This window comes from Haliaeetus albicilla, chromosome 23 (genome assembly GCF_947461875.1).
Source record: "Haliaeetus albicilla chromosome 23, bHalAlb1.1, whole genome shotgun sequence".
NCBI lineage: Eukaryota > Metazoa > Chordata > Aves > Accipitriformes > Accipitridae > Haliaeetus > Haliaeetus albicilla.
Window position 1 is genome coordinate 2,934,519 of NC_091505.1, and position 19,718 is coordinate 2,954,236.

The 19,718-nt window shown below is 41.0% G+C and overlaps 1 protein-coding gene across 5 annotated transcripts; it reads right to left on the bottom strand.

Moving 5' to 3' along the window:
• Positions 1–339: 339 nt before the first annotated feature.
• Positions 340–19,446, bottom strand: RLIM (ring finger protein, LIM domain interacting). 5 transcript variants are annotated; one of them, XM_069810907.1, is made up of 4 exons: positions 19,257–19,445; positions 8,472–8,660; positions 7,535–7,618; positions 340–6,759 (listed from the first exon to the last, which is right to left on the bottom strand). In XM_069810907.1, the coding sequence occupies exons 2-4, from the start codon at positions 8,638–8,640 to the stop codon at positions 5,225–5,227; spliced, it is 1,788 nt and encodes a 595-aa protein (XP_069667008.1). In that variant the 5' UTR covers positions 8,641–8,660; positions 19,257–19,445; the 3' UTR covers positions 340–5,224. The 5 variants fall into 5 exon arrangements, with proteins under 5 accessions (XP_069667008.1, XP_069667010.1, XP_069667012.1 ...); XM_069810909.1 differs by lacking the exon at positions 19,257–19,445 and adding an exon at positions 11,370–11,508; XM_069810911.1 differs by lacking the exon at positions 7,535–7,618 and having other exon boundaries at positions 19,257–19,446.
• Between the last annotated feature and the right edge of the window lie 272 nt (positions 19,447–19,718).

Consider the following 19,718-nt stretch of genomic DNA (forward strand, 5'->3'; position numbering starts at 1 on the left):
CCGACCACTGGACCCTGGTACTGATGGGCACCCGTAAAAGTCACCGCTGCTACCTGAAAGACAACTTGCAGACACTGCTTTGGTATCCCACATTATCCACTGACAGATTTACAGAAGTCTGGGATGTAGTGAGATTTATTGCTTCAGTTTTATGTACTAAGGTGCAATAAATTCTTCTGAGAAGTTAACGCTATACCATTCCGGCTTTTTCCTTTCTGCCCAGCCTCAAGGGAAAAGGCGTACAGAGGAAATAAATTCCTACCACATCCACCATCATTTACTCCAGCGCATTCCCACTGTGCGAAGAATAAACCCAAGGAGTGATGATCAAGCACAAAATGAACACTTCATGCATTTTATTGAGTCTATTTAAATTTGCATTATGACATCTTACATAGGGAACAAACTCCTCCTAAATGTTAGCTATCAAATCTGGTCAAACTGTTGTCCAATGACCTCAGAGTACCATCTTGTATTAAACAAGTCCAGTATAAACAGATGTAAAGCACTGTACAAGAGGGAAAAAAAAAAAAAAAGAAAACTGTTACATTCTCAGTTGAATTCAGGGCTTCCCAACCAACAGCCTTACTAGCAGATAGTGAAATTCAGGAAGGAGTCTCAGGTATTTTAGCTTAAGGGAACAAACCCAAATAAAACAATCAAAGCAAATTCAATGGTATGTTTTCCCATAAGAAGAAAAGAAAAAAAAAAAAAAAAAAGAGATACCTCATATGAAAAAGAGGTTGGGAAGCCCTGGTATAACAGATGCAAACTTCTTTTTTAACACAGCACAACTGGTATGTACTTTGGGTAAGTTACCATTGATTCTGTCTCTTCACCCTCCTTCCTCCCTCCCTAGTAGGATAAACAAACAAAAAGCCTAGTGTACGTAAGTGTTGGAAATATTTCTGCATGTTATAAATTCCCTTAACATGGCTCCAAGCCAACCCTCATCCAAAGCACCTCCTCCTGGAAGACGGCAGAGGAGCAGGCAGACATTTCCGTAACGACTGTGTACCTCATCAGCTCCACACTTGCTTACATACCCTTACTCAAGCAATGCAAGCCCCCGTGGTAGGAGCAAGGATGACCGGTGAGAAAACCGAGACATCAGACAGTTACACGAATGTACATGTTAATGAAAAGCATCCCAAACTAAAAATAAGGCTGCGGCTAAGCCAACAGGATGAAGCTTTGTATTGCAGTGTGACGGTGAAGATCACACTGGGAGATTCAGAAAACCCCGCATCGCACTGCTGAAAGTCAGAGACCGATGGTCAGCCTTAACTGCGCTTCTTTTCTCACCTTCATATTAGACACTCATTATTACGAGACTACTGGGAACCTCCTCTTTGTGTAGGCAACCATTTCAAGATAAACATCGACTGCAGATATACCAGGGAAAGTGTCCTTTGGACTCTCTACATTTGCATAATCCAGACAAGTGACAGGAAACTGGAATGACAGTCATTATATGGTCCATTGTGCCAACTTTGGTGGGAAATCCATTCGTTTGTAAGTTGACACAATGGACAATTAGGGCTCCTTCAAAACTGGTACGGTATCATGTCAGTGCAGCTGCTGTGCCTGCACATCAATACCTCTTACAAAATGTCTTTAAACTTTTAATGAGTAATTTCTATGCATGCAGTACCTACACTAATCAAATAATTTTTAAAATGAGTCAATTAACTGCCTACAAGTTCTTTGCAAAAACCCATCTTGTTTGAAGAAATAAAAAAGTGCACGTGAAAGAGATATCTAACAAACCCCAGGAATAACTCTTCACAGTCTTTTAATGGATAAAGCCCCCAACTAAAAAAAAAGTAAGCACCCACAACTCTGTATAGGTTCACAATCTGAGTTCAACTATCAAACACACTCTTAAACAAAAAAATACTGTGCGTTCTTCTAAGTTTTGGCCTTGTGACTGCTTTAATTGCTGTGTATGGAGGTCCTGTGGGTACAGGTCTGTCCTGCCAGAACAGAATTAAGCTCACACACCAGGTTAAGATATTCACAGCAGGAGCTTGGATGGTTTGCAGTTTGAAAAAACCACCACGATAACTACTGAGGCAGGCGATAACAAGGAACCTCCTTCAAAAATAAAGCAAGAGCCTTCAATGCAAAAGAACCCACGCTGCTCCAAGCAAGGAGACAGACTTCTCCTGGCTCTGAAGGAAGGTGGAGAGAGGCTCCCACACGGTGGCACTGTGAACCAGGCAGCTGATGCAACAAGGCTGTCTCGGCCTCTTCAGACTCAGCATTTCTGCACTATCAGGCCTTGGAAAAGGACAAAACTAGCCATTTTAACCCTTCATATGGCTACAAGCATGAGTTAAGTGTAATACCAAGTGTAATACATCCTGCAATACCAAGAAAGCATAAACTGAGGGAAGCAATAAGTACAAATGCTCAATACCAAAATGATTCATAAACTGTAAATTAGGCTGTGAACCTTCTTAAAATAAGAGTGTCTTTCATATTTTGTTAGCAACTGAAGTGTTAATATTGGCTTTTCCTAACCCGATCTAACTACAAAAGAATAGAAATTGAATTACCACAGCGGCTGACAGATGACTCAGCTACATAAAGAGGTCTTTGCTGTATCAGCAATTTAATTTCTGCCAACTCCTCCAGATGTCAGACAACAAGCCCCCAGCACCTTTAGCATGCTCAGCGTCAGGAAAGGCATATAAAACATTGAGAACATTCAAGGTCCCCTGAACTGATGTTAAATTATTTGTTCTTGGTACCATTTGGGAAACCTCCAACATTTTATTAGTTGCTATTGTTACAGAAAGACAAAATGTTAAGGCATGCCACTATTAAGCTATAACAAAACTGTAAAGTTGATTCTACCAATATGAACAGTTACTGGAAACTCAGAACATTAAAAGAAAGCTATGTTGAATGACACGTATCATGGCCGTGCTTCACATTAATCAGCACTAGTGGGCTCCTTTCTTTCTGGTCACCAGCTTTAGTCCTCAGAGATGTACCTCAGACTTTTGAAATCTAACATGGTACTCGTGTAGAGAGGGTTTTTTTCCTTCTAATTCTACGCTCCAGTAAGTCAGTAAAGCTACTGGAAACTGCAACTGAGAGTATGTATTTGCTATGTGAATGCTACTGGAAGAAATTCAGAAGTGTTATTTTGTTGAGGAAATTTTGGCATAGAGAGTCCAGCACCTGAAATTAATAGCTAACTTCCAATTTTACAGTGATGCATGTCAGAGGGAAAAATTTAAAAACATGAACTTATTTACTCTTCTGTTGAGAAAGAATACACGTATTCCCTCTGCCACAATGGTGCGTCCCACCAAGAGGAAAGCGAGCTCAATAGCCAGTCAGGGTTTCCCACTGAACCAAATGCCACAAAACACACATGTAGAAAAAAAATTGGAATTTTGGGACATTGCGGAATCCTTAACTAGCTGATGAGATGTTAAAATGGCTTAGAGCAGAGACTATAGTTTATGCAACCACCACTATAAAACACCAAAAATGTGTTTTAATTAGGAGAAAGAGATAGGCCAGCTTTGGTTTTGTCATCTGAGGAACAAGCAACATTGCCCATATAGCCAGCAAGAGCAGTTCATATCCCTTCATAACTACTGCCCCAGAGTTCAAATAAATATTGCTTTCCCTGTTGCACATGTAAGCTAGGAGAAAAAAAAAAATCAGAGAATAAAACAAAGAACAGGTCATTGAGGGGGAGGGATGTCTTCCCCTGAAACTGGTGAGAGTTGAGCTACATTCTCCAATTCTCAACTTTAATATGCCACGCACATAATTTTAGAAGTAAATTAAACTCATTTTAATCTGTCCAATAGGAGTACAAAGAGTTTGTTGGGTTTTTTTTAACGTTCTTAGAATTGGCTACACATTTAAGTGTATAATCAATTATAATTTTAAATTTAACCTAACACTCTAATAATCTGTTACTCGGTTAATACTTAAGTTATTTTTCTGCGGCACTTCAGTGACAGGCTACCAACACTGGATATATCAGCAAGTTCACTCAACAGATCCAGAGGTTACTAATATAGCTGAAGCTGGTAGGGAAGAAAAACAAAACACTTGTCAATACTTATCTGCTGAATAGTAATAGTTTCACAGAGTTGCCTCAAAAATTGAAAGTAAAAATTGATAGAAAAATTGGGCATAAACCTCACTGAATGAACTGGTACATACTGCTTTGTATTATTACATATTAGCAACCACACCAAGAAATAACCAGCCATTAGAACAGTTTCTAATTTTTATCATCTCTTTTGGTGGCATTACTGAGCCAAAACACTGCAATTATAACATTTAATTTCCGTTTTTTAATGCAATTAAGATGTCTAATTCAACTGTTTTTATATTACAGTAGCTGTTCACATAAATAGTACAGATATGCACTGCTCTTGACAGGTACACAGTTACAAAAGCAGCTCTCGTATTTAGTTTGCTCTCTGTGTGGTGGGTTTTGTATGAAAAGCATTCTTGATTTCTAAGCATGGTACAATTTTAATTCTTAATGCGTTAGTACAACAGTGCATTGGAAAAGTACTGAGCTTCTACAAAAAAGCTTTACAATTTTAAAACAGATTTTTTTTTTTATTTAAACAAGCATAGGCAATTCTTATATTTCCACAACAAGATAAATATCCCAATTAAGCTAACAGCTCATCCTACAGCGTGCCATAGTGATGGGGAAAGGGCTAACATTAGTGTTATTTACAGAGACATGTCCAATATTAACCCAGTATGAAAATTAAAAGAATGTTCAAGTGTGCAATTAAGTTCATATTTTTTCAGATAGTTGGATTTCTTGCAAAAATTCCTCTACGACTCATGTACATTTAGCTGGGATGACTTCTCAAAACTCCTCATAAGCACAATCTTGAGAACAAAATGGTTATTGGACTGGAATGGCAGGGGCTGGGTGGGGGGAAAGAACTTAATACACTTCACAAAGAAAAAAATATTTTTAAGTGGGTAGATGTCTTTGGACAAGTGAAATTTAACACCCAAACTGACTACATCTTGAAAGCCCTAATTAAAGAAATTTCCCAATTTTAAAAGCTTGAATTCAGAGAAAATGCTTTCATGAGGGAATATTCACTCCAAGTCATTACTATACATTGAGGTACCACTCAAAAAGTGGCCATAAAGGAAGTGACTTCTTTGCCCATCACTATCACACTAGCTGCTTGGCCATAAATTCAGATCTCATTTAGACAACACTCTCTCTGTTACCAGAAGCTAAGACTGCTCTGCGACAAATAGGACAAGTGGAATTTTCTGATAACCAGCGATCAATGCAGTGGACATGATACTCGTGCGAACAAGGCAATTTACGGAGCTTGTTGCCTTCTGTGTACTCTGTAATACACACACTACAGGTTTTCAGAGCATCGCTCTCACCAAAATTCCTCATGGCTAGGTTGTCAATTTGTTCTTTGGTGAGTCCTCTTGGTTGGTCATCATCATCTTCATTTAGTAGGAAAAATTGTGCTAGGCTAAGGAATGGTAGAGAACCACTTTCTTCAAATGTGACCGATCCCCTTGTATTCCGACCTTCCCGTCTGGCACCAGATGTTGAACCACCTTCATTACCACCTTCATACACCTCCCCTGAGCTAGCATCTGTACTTTCATTGCTTGAAGTACCACCACCTCCGTTCTGTGGCTCAGAAGCATCCACGTTCTGATTTGGAGTTGGGCCACTAGGATCTGCATCACTATCACTATACATAAAGTAACTCAGCTCTCCAAAGCCTGTCATTATCTGCCTTAGCATAGTCTGAATAGCAACTGATGTAGTCTCACTCAAGCCTGTGTTTAAGATCCTACGGATAGGAATCCTAATGGTACTGACGTAAGTTCTCACTCCAGCCCGTTCTGAACGTGAAAACGTGCGCCTAAACCCTCCCCGTTCACTTTCGTAAGTGACTGTGTTGTTAGGTGTCTGGGACCTGGACCGAGTTCTGTTGGCTATGCTGTCTCTTTGCCGATATTCCCCTGGACGAACTCTTCTCACCTGAAGATCAAGTACTATGGTAGGAGGCCTCTGCCCAGGAGTTGCGGACTCACTGGTGCTGTTAGTTTCTGAAGAACCTGCTGCTTGAGGAACAGGTCTTGCTTCAGGGGTCGAAAACAGAACTGCATTTTCACTTGGCATCTCAGTCCCCACTGTATGCTGCCTTAATGTCACATGCTGCCTAGTTCTAGAACTTCCCTCAGCTTCATTCACTGAGGAGTGGTCAAGAGTTTGAGATGATGTATTGAGATGAGACCTGCGAGGAGTCTCACTCACTGGATTAATAGGTGACCTACTTCTATCAGTCCTAGCCCGTGTTCTCCGCTGTTCTGGACTCCTACTTCTCGCTCTCCTCTGCCCTCTAGGAGGGGAAGCTTCCTCAGCTGTTAGCTCCTCCGAAGTGCTCCTTTCTGATCCAGGCTGCCTTACAGATGGTGATTCAGACCTTGGAATTTCAGAGTCACTTTGGCTGTTCTCCAAATCCTCCCCACTGGAAGGCTCTACAGATGGCTCATTCTCAGTTTCTGGATTTGTGTTCCCATTATTACGGTTGACATTTATTTCCAAACTGAACCTGAAGTCACCACTATTTGGGTTAGTCCGGCTCACTGCTCTCCAAGACTGGTTTCCTCGTTGCCCACTTCGTGTTGTATTTCCAGTCTGTCGGACTGAATTAAGCCAGTCTATTATAGAATCTCCATTTGAAACATCTTCTGCGGACTCTGCACCTGCGAAAAAGACAGGGAACTACCACAATTAGAGTACTGAGCTAATTTTGGAGTGATCTTTTCCAAGAACATAATTGCTTAGTTTAACAAGTGACAATTTAGAAGTGCTTAATCCTATCAAGTGCTATTGTGGTTTCACACGTAGCATCACAACTCGCATCTACCAGAGCTCTTTTAAGGGAGCAGGAGTGGACATTTTTCTAAGATGTACAGATAGGCTGCAGCCATCACATAGAAAACAAGTCAAAATAACACAGGTTGTTTATTGTAAGTAAATGGAAAGTCACATTTCAGGTGTCATCGACTGCTAAATAGAGAACTAAGTTTGTCCTGACCCTTCACTTGAAGAATAGCTTTATAGCAAATCTGTCTCACTAAAGAATTAACTCTAGTGGTAAGCTCCAAGCGTTCTCCACCAATCTCTATGGAAGGGTGATAATGAAAGCAATACAGCATCTTCAGAAGGGAAGAATAGTGAATAAAAAAAGGATTGCCAAAAAGCATCCCAGAAGGAAGCAGACAGGAAGGCAATCTTCAATTAAAAAAAAAAAAAAAAAACAAACCCTAAATGAAACTTTATCTTGATGCAAGTAACAGATGCCTTATGAGTGAAATCTGTCCCAAACTGACCTCTGCAGCAGATATAACGCTCACTTAGTTTTGAAGCAAAGCTCACCTTGCACCTGCCTAGGCTTAACTTTGTTCCACTCCTGCACTCAAGTTAAGGTCCGTATGGGGTGCTAAAGTTAAGAGTTTTCACAAATACTGTATATACCTCTATTCTCATCACTGTTTTGCTGTGGCGGACCTTCTTTAACTTGGTGTAGCCTTCTCAGCAACTCTTCTTCAGTAATTTCACCTTAGAAAATAAGCAAAATTTTCCAAAAATATTTCCAAATCATATGTATGGCAAGCATTATCAAAAGCTTCTAAAGAAGGTACAAGCCACTGCTTTTTTTTTCTAATTAAATCCTGCCATAACGAGACTGCCAAACAGGTTGCTAAAGGGAGGTTCAGATACTTCAGCACCATTTTAAGTTTTCCTGAGGCTGAAAGATCCAACAGTTTCAGTGTATTCAAGGCAGATGTGCCTTCTTGTTCTGTAACCTCTACAACTGATCAACAATTTTCATCATCCTATACCAATTAAATGGCTGTCTAGAGTAACATATTTAAGGTAACACCTTCACAAGCATGAAAAAAGGTTTATATTAGTTTAAGTCATGTTTTAAATTAGAACTGGTTTGAATTAGGTATCATCCTATAAAGTGTCAATTTAAAGTAATAAGTCAATTGAAAACTGACATAAAAATGCCCATGCAGAATCTCGCACCAGACTACTTACCCTAGTTACAAACTCTTAACCTCACCAGCACAAAATTTTCACACAGATGCTTAAGGGAGATTACTTTTTGATCAAAAAAGTCTAAGGGTCCATAACTGGAACAGGGTCAACTCTGGGTGTTGCCACCAAGTTGTGTAGACCCTAGACTTTGGTATCTGATGAATCCACCTCATCCTAACTACCTCTCCGCTAGTCAGGGGACTGGTCAAATTTAAGTACGCACAATTTAGCAAGAAGCTACTTCCTACCATGGAACACAACTGCAGCACACAAACTAAATGGATGAAACAGTTTCAGGAGAACAGAAAATGACACAAATCACCTACAAGCAATTCTAGTAAGATGTACATACCCAAACATTACCTACCTGGTGTTCCTAGCAAATTGTTATCTCTCATAAGCCTGTAGTCCTCTTCACTCAGGTTGTTTACAAACTGGTAGAAAGCTTCTTCTCGATCTAATCGATCTAGCTGACTCTGACGTTGTGCTTCCGATTGATCAATACTTCCTTTATCACTAGAATCTGAGCTTTCCATCTTGATGAGTGGGAGAGTACCTAAAAAGGAGAAAACAAACCCTTCATCCAGCATAGTGAAATATGGCATGAAATTTAGGCATGTTTAACCTGTACTACATTCTTCATTGTTATCCTTAAATTGGGGGGGGGGGGGGGGGGGGGGAAGAGGGGAGAGTTTGTGGGCTAGCGGGGAAGTAGTTTGCTAATGAAGCTTCAGTTAAGATGAGGTGCATAACCACAGGGATCAAAAGTGAAATCATTCTCAAAGCACAAACCTCTTCAAGAAGTTCAAACAAAATCTATACCCATCATTATCAAATACTCAATAAAGCAGCAAGTATGAACACATGGAATATCATCAGCCATAACCCTTAGCCCATCTTTACATTCACATAGTTGACCAGATGTCCATGACTATCTGGTTTTTAGCATAAAATATTCCTAATACTGCACTGCCTCACAAAGCATGACTTACAGTGCCATACAACAGTGTAGTACAAGGCATAAGCCATCCTTGATCATGCTCTCTAACTCTAAAAGAGCATGGGATTATATGTTCATAACTTCTGCCTGCCTGCTACAAGAAACACCCTCTTCACCATCCACGTGAATTTTAACAGAATGAAGGGGTTATGAAGAATTCAAATATAGAAGACTGAAGATGCTATGGAGCACTACGTGTGCAAAAAAAAAAAAAGCAGCTATTCATTTCCTCAGAACAGGAAAAGGGTTTGTAAAATCAACTTTATAGTTTTATGTCAAGAGAAGAATTTGCTGGCAAATTTCAGCATTTACTGAATTACTGATGTTGATGACTAAAATTTCCAGGACAAAACTCCACTGTGTATACCAGGTATAACTTCTGCTATACAGAGCTGTCTTCTATATCACATATTTTTAAAAATAATCTTCTCCTCATAGTTTTTCATTTGGATGCAATCCTTGACAATTTGTGCCTCAAAAAAATTATCGATGAATGCCATGTCCATATCTGATAAATATTATAATAAAATACATGCAAATGCAGAAGACATTCTGGCACTAGTTGTGCCATGCAAATATATCAAATGAAGTTAAAATAATAACTAGTTTCCTTAATCACTACGCCTTGCTATTCACAACATCAAGAATTTTCCTGTACAACTGGTAGAATCTAGTTACTCAGAGGTGATTAGCAAGCTAATCCTCTGCATGCTAAAAAGCTCTGCAATAACATTCCCCATCAGAAAACATTCCTTTCATTTAAACCATACTTCATGTGACATGAAAATACTGGAAGAATAAAGCTTTTCTGCTTCTCACTGGAAAATTTCCAACACTTAGACATCTGTCTAGTGCAAAAAGCATCTTTTTTTGGTTTGTCAGCACAGCTGTCAAGTCAAGACTGCCCACAGTTTACATTAGTGCTTCTCCACAGAAGAGCAGCACTGCATGATCTCCAGCGGTAGTTTATTTCAGCTGCTATTGTGAAAATTAAAGTGCGCTGACAACCTCAGTGTGTAACAGCAGAAAAACTCCACAGGATAGGACATCCCATTACTGCAGACTTGCAAATTATAAAATAGCTACTCCAACCCTCTTTGTCTTGAATTCTGACGCAGTAGAACTTGTTTTTAAGTTAGTCATATTAAGGCACAAATGACTTGCTGCCATTCAGTAATGTAGTATGCAAGGCTACCGGTATTATTTGGTTCTGTGAATTTCTGCCACTTTACCAAAGAAATTAGGCTTATTTTTCACCTATTTATCAGTAAGCACCAGCAATCACTAAGTTTACTACCATCTCAAATGGAAGCCTATCAGCATTCTCTGCATTGCTAAATCTCTGGTGCAATCTAGAGACTGCATGGCCCGTCTGAAGCCTGCATGTGATGTGCTGTCAAATACACTGATAAATGAACCCATTCACAGTGAAAGTTGCGCAATGGTTTCAGCAGGTATGTTCAACTCTGACTGGGCTCAGTTACGAAATCTGTATGTCCTTCAAATCTTGGACACATATTTCTAATGAGAACATAGCTTGCTTGAAACTCAAACAACTTTTTTACAAGCTTTCTGTAGCAGAATTATGATTCCAAGTAACTTCACTTAAATACATATTCATTCTAGAGAAGATACCAGAAATACAAAGACAGCTACTTTTAAAAGAAACATCTGAATAAAGCCTCAAGTAGAATGAGAGACGTGCATCCAAAATAAAACCTGGAAAGATACATTAGTTCTCTGGGGATACACACCAAAACTCTAACCAGCACTCCCTTTTTTAGGACAACAATGAAACAAAGATGACAATACGATTAAGAAAATAAGGGAATGTAGTAAGATGCTAAGGGACAGGAGCAGCACAAAGTTTTGTAAAATATTTTCCCCAAAATGACTGCCAGATTGGTATTTACTGACTTTAAAACACATAGAATGTCTTCATAAAAATGCCAACATATCTGTAAGCATTAGACTAATTCTACAACAGCTCTTAAAAAAGGAAACCGCACTATGCACACAAAGCATGACATCTGTTTACTGCTTATGCTTTGAAATTTTCCTTTTAACTGCAAATTCCAGTGCTTGCAGGCACCTTAGCTATAAAAATGCCTGTTTGATTCAACATTTGCCCATTCCATTTCAGAAGATGAAGGGGCACTGTTCTTGGTCAGGGAAAAAGGGGGGAAAAAGGGAGAGTCAGAACAAGTTGGGGACGGGGGGGACGGGCAGTGGGGAGACAGACAGACAGCAGAATCTCTTCTTTACCAACAGGTTGATGTACACTTCAGTAGGTGATCCTTTAGGTAATGCTCGGAATAAGTCAAAGTCAGTTTTACTTATTTCCAGGTTTTGCTCCTCTTTTCTCCTCCGTCATCTCATATCTTCCCTCCTAAACCATAAAATCAGCTATTGGTCAAGACTGAAAAGATGCTATTGCTAAGAAAAAAGCCTCAGAGGTGGGATCTTGAATTAAGAATTTAATTTACATTAGGGCTATTTCTACCAGTGACAAACTCAGCTGTATTTTCCAATTGCAAGCTACTGTAACAGATTACACTAGACCACTGTACCCCAGTTTCACACTGTTTAGCTTCAATGTCCTAGAAATGCTATATACCTATATGGGATGTTTACATTGATGGAAATACAGATGGCAAAGAAACACATAAATGCACATCAACACATTCTCCCTACTTTAGTCTTGACAGCAAATGGGACAATACTCTTCAAACTAGAGCTCTGATATTATAACCAGTAAATGGAAAACAGGATTTCTACCCCAAGGCTTGTTACTTTCTATCTCTTCACTGTCCACTCAGCTCATTGTCCACATCACCCATTTTAAGCTTCACCTCCCACACCGCTGCAGAGCACTATGTTACCAGACTGAACTTACTAGAATATTTAGGCTACTACTGCCTCAGCACGACTCCATAGGTCCCATCAGGCTGTACAACAGGACTTCCACGCGTGGGTTTAACCCCAGCCAGCAACTAAGCACCACACAGCTGTTTGCTCACTCCCCCCAGGTTGGGATGGGGGAGAGAACCAGAAGGGTAAAAGCGAGAAAACTCATGGGTTGAGATAAAGACAGCTTAGCAGGTAAAGCAAAAGCTGCATGCATGAGCAAAGCAAAACAAGGTATTCATTCACCACTTCCCATCAGCAGGCAGGGGTTCAGTCATCTCCAGGAAAGCAGGGCTCCATCACACCTAACAGTTACTTGAGAAGACAAAACACTATCTCTCTGAACATCTGCCCCTTCCTTCTTCTTCCCTCAGCTTTATACCCTGAGCGTGACAGCATGTGGCATGGAACATCCCCTCGGTCAGTCAGGGTCAGCTGTCCCAGCTGTGTCCCCCGCCAACTTCTTGTGCCCCCCCAGCCTCCTCGCTTGGTGGGGTGGGGCAAGGAGCAGAAGAGGCCTTGGCTCTGCTCAGCAATAACTACAACATCTCTGCATTATCAACACTGTTTTCAGCACAAATCCAAAACACAGCCCCATACTAGCTACTATGAAGAAAATTATCCCAGCCAAAAGCAGCACACCATGGTGGCAGTTACTATGTTACCTCGCTCCTATTTCAGGGTGGTAGAGTGTTGCAGAAATAACCTGAAAACCTGTCCCTCATTCGGGATTCTGTTCTCAGCTCATACACTGCAGAAGATTAATAATGGCTTAAGGAAGCTGACTACAGTAACATGGGGAAACCTGACAAGGGAAAACCAACAGGTATACAATTAAGTTACAACAAAATAACCAACATTTGATTATCTAATAAGCAGGTATGCTTCAACTCTGTTTCTCTTTCTTCCAGTGGTTTAGTTCAACTCAAAGTAAGAGTTTTCTTCAGTGTCCCCCCCTTGTCAGCGCTGAGTTGACAAAGGGTGGGGAAGGTCACATCTATGAGCAGGAAGTTCAGATCTCTTGATTATTGCCAACTTCAGCTGAGATATCCAGCAATGAAAATCTCTTTATGAGAAAACAGGGTGGGGGGAATCACCTAAAGGTTGCACAAAACAACAGAATCATAGCTAGAATACATTACTTTCTCCTTTAAAAAAAAGAGAAAAGAAATTAAGGAAAATATTCTTCAGCAGCTGAATATCCAGACACATTAACTACAGTGGATTCTTAATTGGTGTTCCCATCCTTCCACAAGTCAGCAAAGTACCTTCCCTGCAGTTACACTTCAACAATCTCAGAGATTTCAGAGCACAAATGACTAGCTGTCTCTCCACTGCTGCTAGAGACTGCAGGAGCAAAAACAGTAAGCCCACAAAAGGTATTGTTTGTTACATTCTTTTATTCAAGAGAAAGTAATATTATGCTCTTTTGGATAGGAACAATTTAGGAGTACTAGATGTTCTTTCAATAATACAATATTATCATTCTCACAGTGCAAGAAATATTTTACATTTTCCTTTATGCCAAGTAGTATGTAAACTAAATCCCATCAGCCAGGAATTTACTGCTTAAAAACAATCTAGTGGGACAGCAAGCAGTGATAAAATACTTGTGTAGTCCATTTACCTTGAACAGTAACACTGTGTATCTCCATAATGCTTAGCACTTATGGACTACAGAACTCTTACCCGAAAAGTACTAAGGGACTATAAGGCACAGTGATAAATCACTAGCTCTTCCTCTTTCAAAAATGTGTAATATTTCCTGACATTAGTTATCTGTATTGAATACCAAGACACTACCTTAGCCTGCATTCCCCATTTTTAAAATTTAAAAAAAAAAAAAAAATTACGTAAAACATTAGAACTCTCATTAAACTAGGTAAAACTTAGAAGATTTGACAAACTCAGAAATCACTCATTTGCAGGGTCAAATGAAAAAGCAATACCTTAAAGTTATGGGGCAAGTCTCAAATTTTAGCAGGAGAAAGGCACTGAATTAAACTGCAGAAACAACTCAGATGCTCAGGAGCTAGCTGTGCAACAAAAATTTCCTCTAAAATTCCCCCCATCTAGATGTTACCCATATTTCAACTTTACATGAAAATTTGTAGTGCCCTGTATGTTAGGAATGTTTCCTGAATTACCTCATGTCCCAGCAACATAATTAATACCTCTGTATAAACAAAAAAGATGATGGCAATATGAGTAAGTGTTTCATAGATGTGCTCAGCAGAAGGCTAATTTCTCATTTATGATTCATAACCTCATCTTAATTAGGTACTTCAACTGGTAGAGCACCTTGCTTACTTCCAGTCTGCAGAAATCATCAAACCCTTCGACTAAAAGACGACATTTGGTAGTGGAAGCCAGAAATACTTATTTTCTGGTTTGCGTTGTTACAGATTAACTACTTTTTCCTACCCTGCTTTCACTGAACATACCTCAAAGACATTTTAGCTCTACAGCAGAAGTACAACACAGCTGTCTGTTCAAAGCGCTTTCCATGAACTCTGACTTCAGCAGCTCTAACATACCATCCCGTTTGGCATGACCAGCCCCAGCCAGCAGTCTCTCCAATTCCATTTCTCAAATGACACAGGAACAGCAGCTAGAACAGGCAGTTCTGTTACCCTGGGTTCTTTAAGCGCAAACAGAACCAAATTCACGTGCAGTATTCATCTGACCCACCACACCTCCCAACGACTAGATTTTCCTAGAAGAATTAAAAGTTGAAAAAATAGTTTCCATGCCAGTCAGTATCCAATTTCTCAAAACTAGCAGAAAATAAGACATAACAGAAACTGCATTTTCATCTTAAATATTTCATCATTCAAGTCTGCAAGCTCAAAAGCATAAGCAAAACCTGTCAGTGAATCCTATCATTAAAGGAAAAAGATACCATAAAACAGTGAAATGAAACAGCTATCTATTTGCATTATACATGGAGCTTCATTATGCCAAGTTTTGTTGTTGCTTTTTTCTTGTGCAGGTTCACAAGTTTCCTCTTGTGATCACATTGAAGGCTTTGATAGCATAGGTACAATTCACTCATCTACATCTTAGAAATGGCAACAACCTTTTCTAGTTTTCAAAGTTGCATCATGAATTTTGGATAGACTCTTTTTCCCCCCCTGCTATTCTTGCTTTCTGTTGACACTCTGATGACGAACAGATCTACGCTCTTGCTAGATTTCTACTAAACTTACCACAAATTTTAAACACACAAGAACTCCCTATGTCCTCTTTGCCTCAAAAAATATCATGGAACATGTACCACTTTTGGAAAGCTGGAAGAAAATTTTGTCTTCTATGAAGTGTTCTGTCTAAACTGCTGTAAAATTTAAATGCCAGCTTAACAAGGAGTGTTAAAGATCAATTCAGCTATTTCACTACCCCGGTATGTTTCAAAGCAAAGGCTGTAAAACAAGATGTCATTCTGAACATACATTTTAAACAACAGAAAGCAGATTAATACTTTTGCAGAACAGTTACAGAAAATTCAACAGAACTGTTGAGATGAAGAGAAACACTCTTAGATGTACTATCAGCTCCTGAGAAGTCAAAGTGAAGGAAGAAATCAGGGTACAGAATCCCAGCAGTCTCCAACAGTCCTACAGTATCTAAGGCAGCGTAGCCATCTTGCTGTAAAAATGCCCAACTCAGAGACCTAGTTAAAAAAGAAACAGTTTTCCAATGTTATCTTCCATATGAAAGGGTAGAGCTTAGCAATTCCAGGATACTGAGAGCATGTGGAACGAAGATGGAGCTCTGAAAATAAAATGCAGTAAGAACTGCCAAAACCCAGGGCTTCACATTTTATCATCTGTACTTACTAAAACAACACTTTTCACATACAAGCTGAAAATGAAATTAAGATAGTACTACCTTTTGCCCTCAAATCAGATGACATCACAGAAGAGAAAGCTTAGCATATACAAGGTATAACAAGTTTACAGCACTGGAGTCTCGTGAAACGATGCTCCTTTCCCCCAGAAGTGAGCTTCTGGCTAGGTCAGCAAGCAGAAGGCCCACTCTGAAGCTCAAAGTAAGAAGTAATGCTGCACACAAGTCACCAGTGTTGACATTGAAAGACAGCAGTATAAACAGGATTGACATCCAAGGAAGTCGTACCCACAAAACTACATTATGACCATCACGTAGTGTTTTGATTTCTGAAGAAACAGAACTTCTGGTTAGTGAGAGCACTAAGCCAATCAGAACTCCCTGAATTTCAATTAAAAAAAGAAAAACTTGTCTTTAAATTTACCACCAAATCTCACTGTCTCCACAAAACTGCTGCTAATACAGCTACTACTGAAAGTAAAAGGCCAATAAAACAATGACAATCACTACAACCACAACCCACACAGAAATTCCGATACATGGATTTTTGTTGCTGTTGATGTCTAGTGCCTAACAAATACAGAAGTGGAAAATTAAGTAAAATTTATTTGAATTTAAATAGGTATCTGTAAGACTAGAATTCCTTTTCTGATGTTACACCAAGGCAGGCAAGCTCAAGCATTTTAACAAGACTACATGCACATACATCTTACATATTGAAATTAAGAGTGCTCCAAGCAAAATATTTTTAAGTTACTAAATTAAGAGAAAACATATGCTGACTTTTCCTACATATTCAATTATCATTAGATGGTTTCATGACACCGTACAACTCTGCAGACCTCCTTGAGTAAAAACCTGAGCTTCAACACTGCACATCAGCAAAAAGTTACTAACAAGTACCTCGTTAATATAAACCTGAACAGTTTGAAGGAGGCACAGGCTTCTGTGTTTCTTATGATCTTAACTGTAGCCAGCAACCTGTGCAAAAGCAAAACAGAGTCTCTGTTATGCTTCTGGCTATCGCTACTCACCACACAAAAGTCCTAAGTTATTACACTGCTAGACTGTTTAGAAGTATTGTTGTTAGTTTTTGAGATGTGCAAGACCTTCACAAAAGTATCTCGAGGACGGAGATGTTCGAGTCTGGTTTTATCACTTCGAGATTAATTTTTGCAAGCGCAAGAGCTGATAAGCTTTTGTCAAGACAGAGATTAAGTCACAAAAACTTGGATAAATACCAAATAATCTTGTTTGGATTCAAATGTTTTAATACGTGGAAACTGAGTTCTCTACAAAAAAATTCAGAACAGTAGTAATGTGTTAAGCTATATTAAACTGGACTTAAATGCAATCTTTAGACTTAAGTATATGAAGTTGTAACATTATGTTATGGCTGTAAAAAAAAGTACACCACCTCCACTGCAACTAGAAGCATTCTACTAAGATCAAGAAATTTATTTTGACAGATTCCCAGAGGAAAAAGAGGAACAAGCTAAGCAGGTATATTAATATACAGGTGCTTTGAAAACATTTCCATTTAAGGATCACATTATCCATTCCCCTAAAAATACCACTACACACACAGACACAAAAAAAAAAAAAAGACATGTAGTAGAGACCAGACACTTGTAACACTGTTTTCCAGTACACAATGTCTATGAATTCAGTAATATGGAAAATAAATATGATACAGATGACAACCACTACATGCTTGAAAAATGCTGATGTGGTTATTTCAGTGACAAACATTTATGTAGTCAGAATTGCTGATGAAGAGAACACTGCAGTTGTTATGCTTTAGTGGTCTAACATAACAAGAAGCCCTTAATTTTATAATGTGTGGTGTGTTCTTCCCTTGTCAGGAGCAGGCAAGACATAATTCCAAGCTATAATTCTTTTAATTCCCAAATGGTAAACCTGTAGAGGGTATACAGTCAGTTTAACTGCTAGCTGACCAATACAACAAAACTAAGCACCTGACTCTCAATTAAGATAATTAACTGCACAAGAAGCAGCCAACTGTTTATTTTTTTAAAAAAGACTCAACAAGTCACTGCAATTAAAATTCAGGGACAAATTGGTGTCAGAGCTTCTTTAGCATTTTGACAACGATTTCCAATCTGAAATTAACCAGTGCTGCCAATATGGACAGGGAAAATAAATCAGATGTGCGATGGTACTATTGGATACAATTGAGTCTGAATTCTTGTTTACAAGCTTCTCTGTATAAAGGCTCTATCCTCCTGAAAAACGATGAAATAAATAAAACTATTACGAAAAAAAATCTATATTTTTTGCTGTGAAACCTTTTGTCAGGCTCCTTCTACTACAAACTAAAATTAAGACACATAACAAACCTTAATAACCACACTATATGCATACTACTATACACAATGTGATATTGCTCCTCCATTAAAGCAGATCACTGAAGGTAAAGTAATACATTCATCTACTGTACTTGACCGTGGTTTTGAAACACAGTAAACAGAAACCTTAAACGTCAACAAACAGCATTAAAAAGGTAAGGAAGAACTTGCACAGGAAACGATGGTGACAGAGCAAAGATGATGTGATTAACTGGAGAGAAACTAACAGCATAGGAACAGCAAACATCACAGGTTTTAACAAGTCACAGGCTGATCAAGACCCTTACAACAGACACGGGGAGAGTTCCTCTTGCCCGTCTCCCACAACAGGGCTTCTTGTCTCAACTCACGGGACGAACAGACTGAAAACACGGCCCTGAAGAGCTGCGATTCCTTAAGTAGGCACTAAACAGTATGGCGAGGCCCAAGATAGTGGCTGTAATTCACCCCCACACTCCACCCCTCCAAAAAGGGGCTAGTTTCAATTCGTCCTCCAGCCCAATATAGAGAGTGAGGGGCCCTGCAGCCCTCCTTCAGAATGGAGCGGGGGGGGGGGGGGGGACGACGGGGACGGGGACGGACCGTCCTCCAGCTCCAAATGGAGGAACAGGTTCGCCCCGCTTCGGCAGGAGGCCCTGCCACACACCCCGGGAGAGAGAGGTAAAACTCCCCGGGGTGACAGAGCCCGGCCCATCCGGGGAGAGACGGGGGCCGAGGATCCCTCGGCAGTGCCCCGGGCACACCCGCGCGCAGACCGCCATCACCGCCCCCAGCTCCAACACGGCACCCCGCTCCGCCTCTGCCGCGGGGCGGCTTCGGCCTCCCGAGCCCCGCGGAGCCAGGAGCCGCCCTGCCCTTCCCGGGACCCCGCAGTCCGCACGGCGGGGACCCAGAGCAGGGGCAGAGGGGCCCCGCGGTCCCCCGGCCGCCCCCGGCCCCGGGCGGGGGCCGCAGCCGCCGCCTCCCCTGGGCCTGGGCCTCTCCCTTCTTCGGGCCATTTTGAGAGTTCGCCTCCCGCCTCGATACTCACCGCCCGCCGCCGCCGCCTCCCCAGCTCTCGGTCCTCTGCTCTCCCCGCTCCTCAGCGGGCTCGGTCCCGGGTCGCCTCGCTCCGTCCGTCCCCAAACAGCCGCAGCGTCTCCCTCCCTCCCCTCTCAGGCGGCCATTTTCTGCTCCATTGTTACCAAGGAACGGGGGGCCCGGAAGCGGCCGCCGACAAACGGAAGTGAAGGCGCAGGCGCCTCTGCGCAGGCGCCGCCGGCGCCTCTGCGGGGTGGGGACGGGGGGAGCGCGGCCCGAAGAGAGGAGCGTGGAGGACCGCGCGGCTAGAGCGGCCCCAGCGCTGAGGGGGCGCCGCCATTTTGAAGAGGGGCAAAGGCCGGGGGTCTGTGGCCGGGTGGCATGGAGGCGAGGGGGCTGCCGGCGGCTTTCACGGCCACCCCTCAGCCCACAGCCTCCCGCTGTCCCCGGGGGGAGGCGGAGGGTCCCGGGG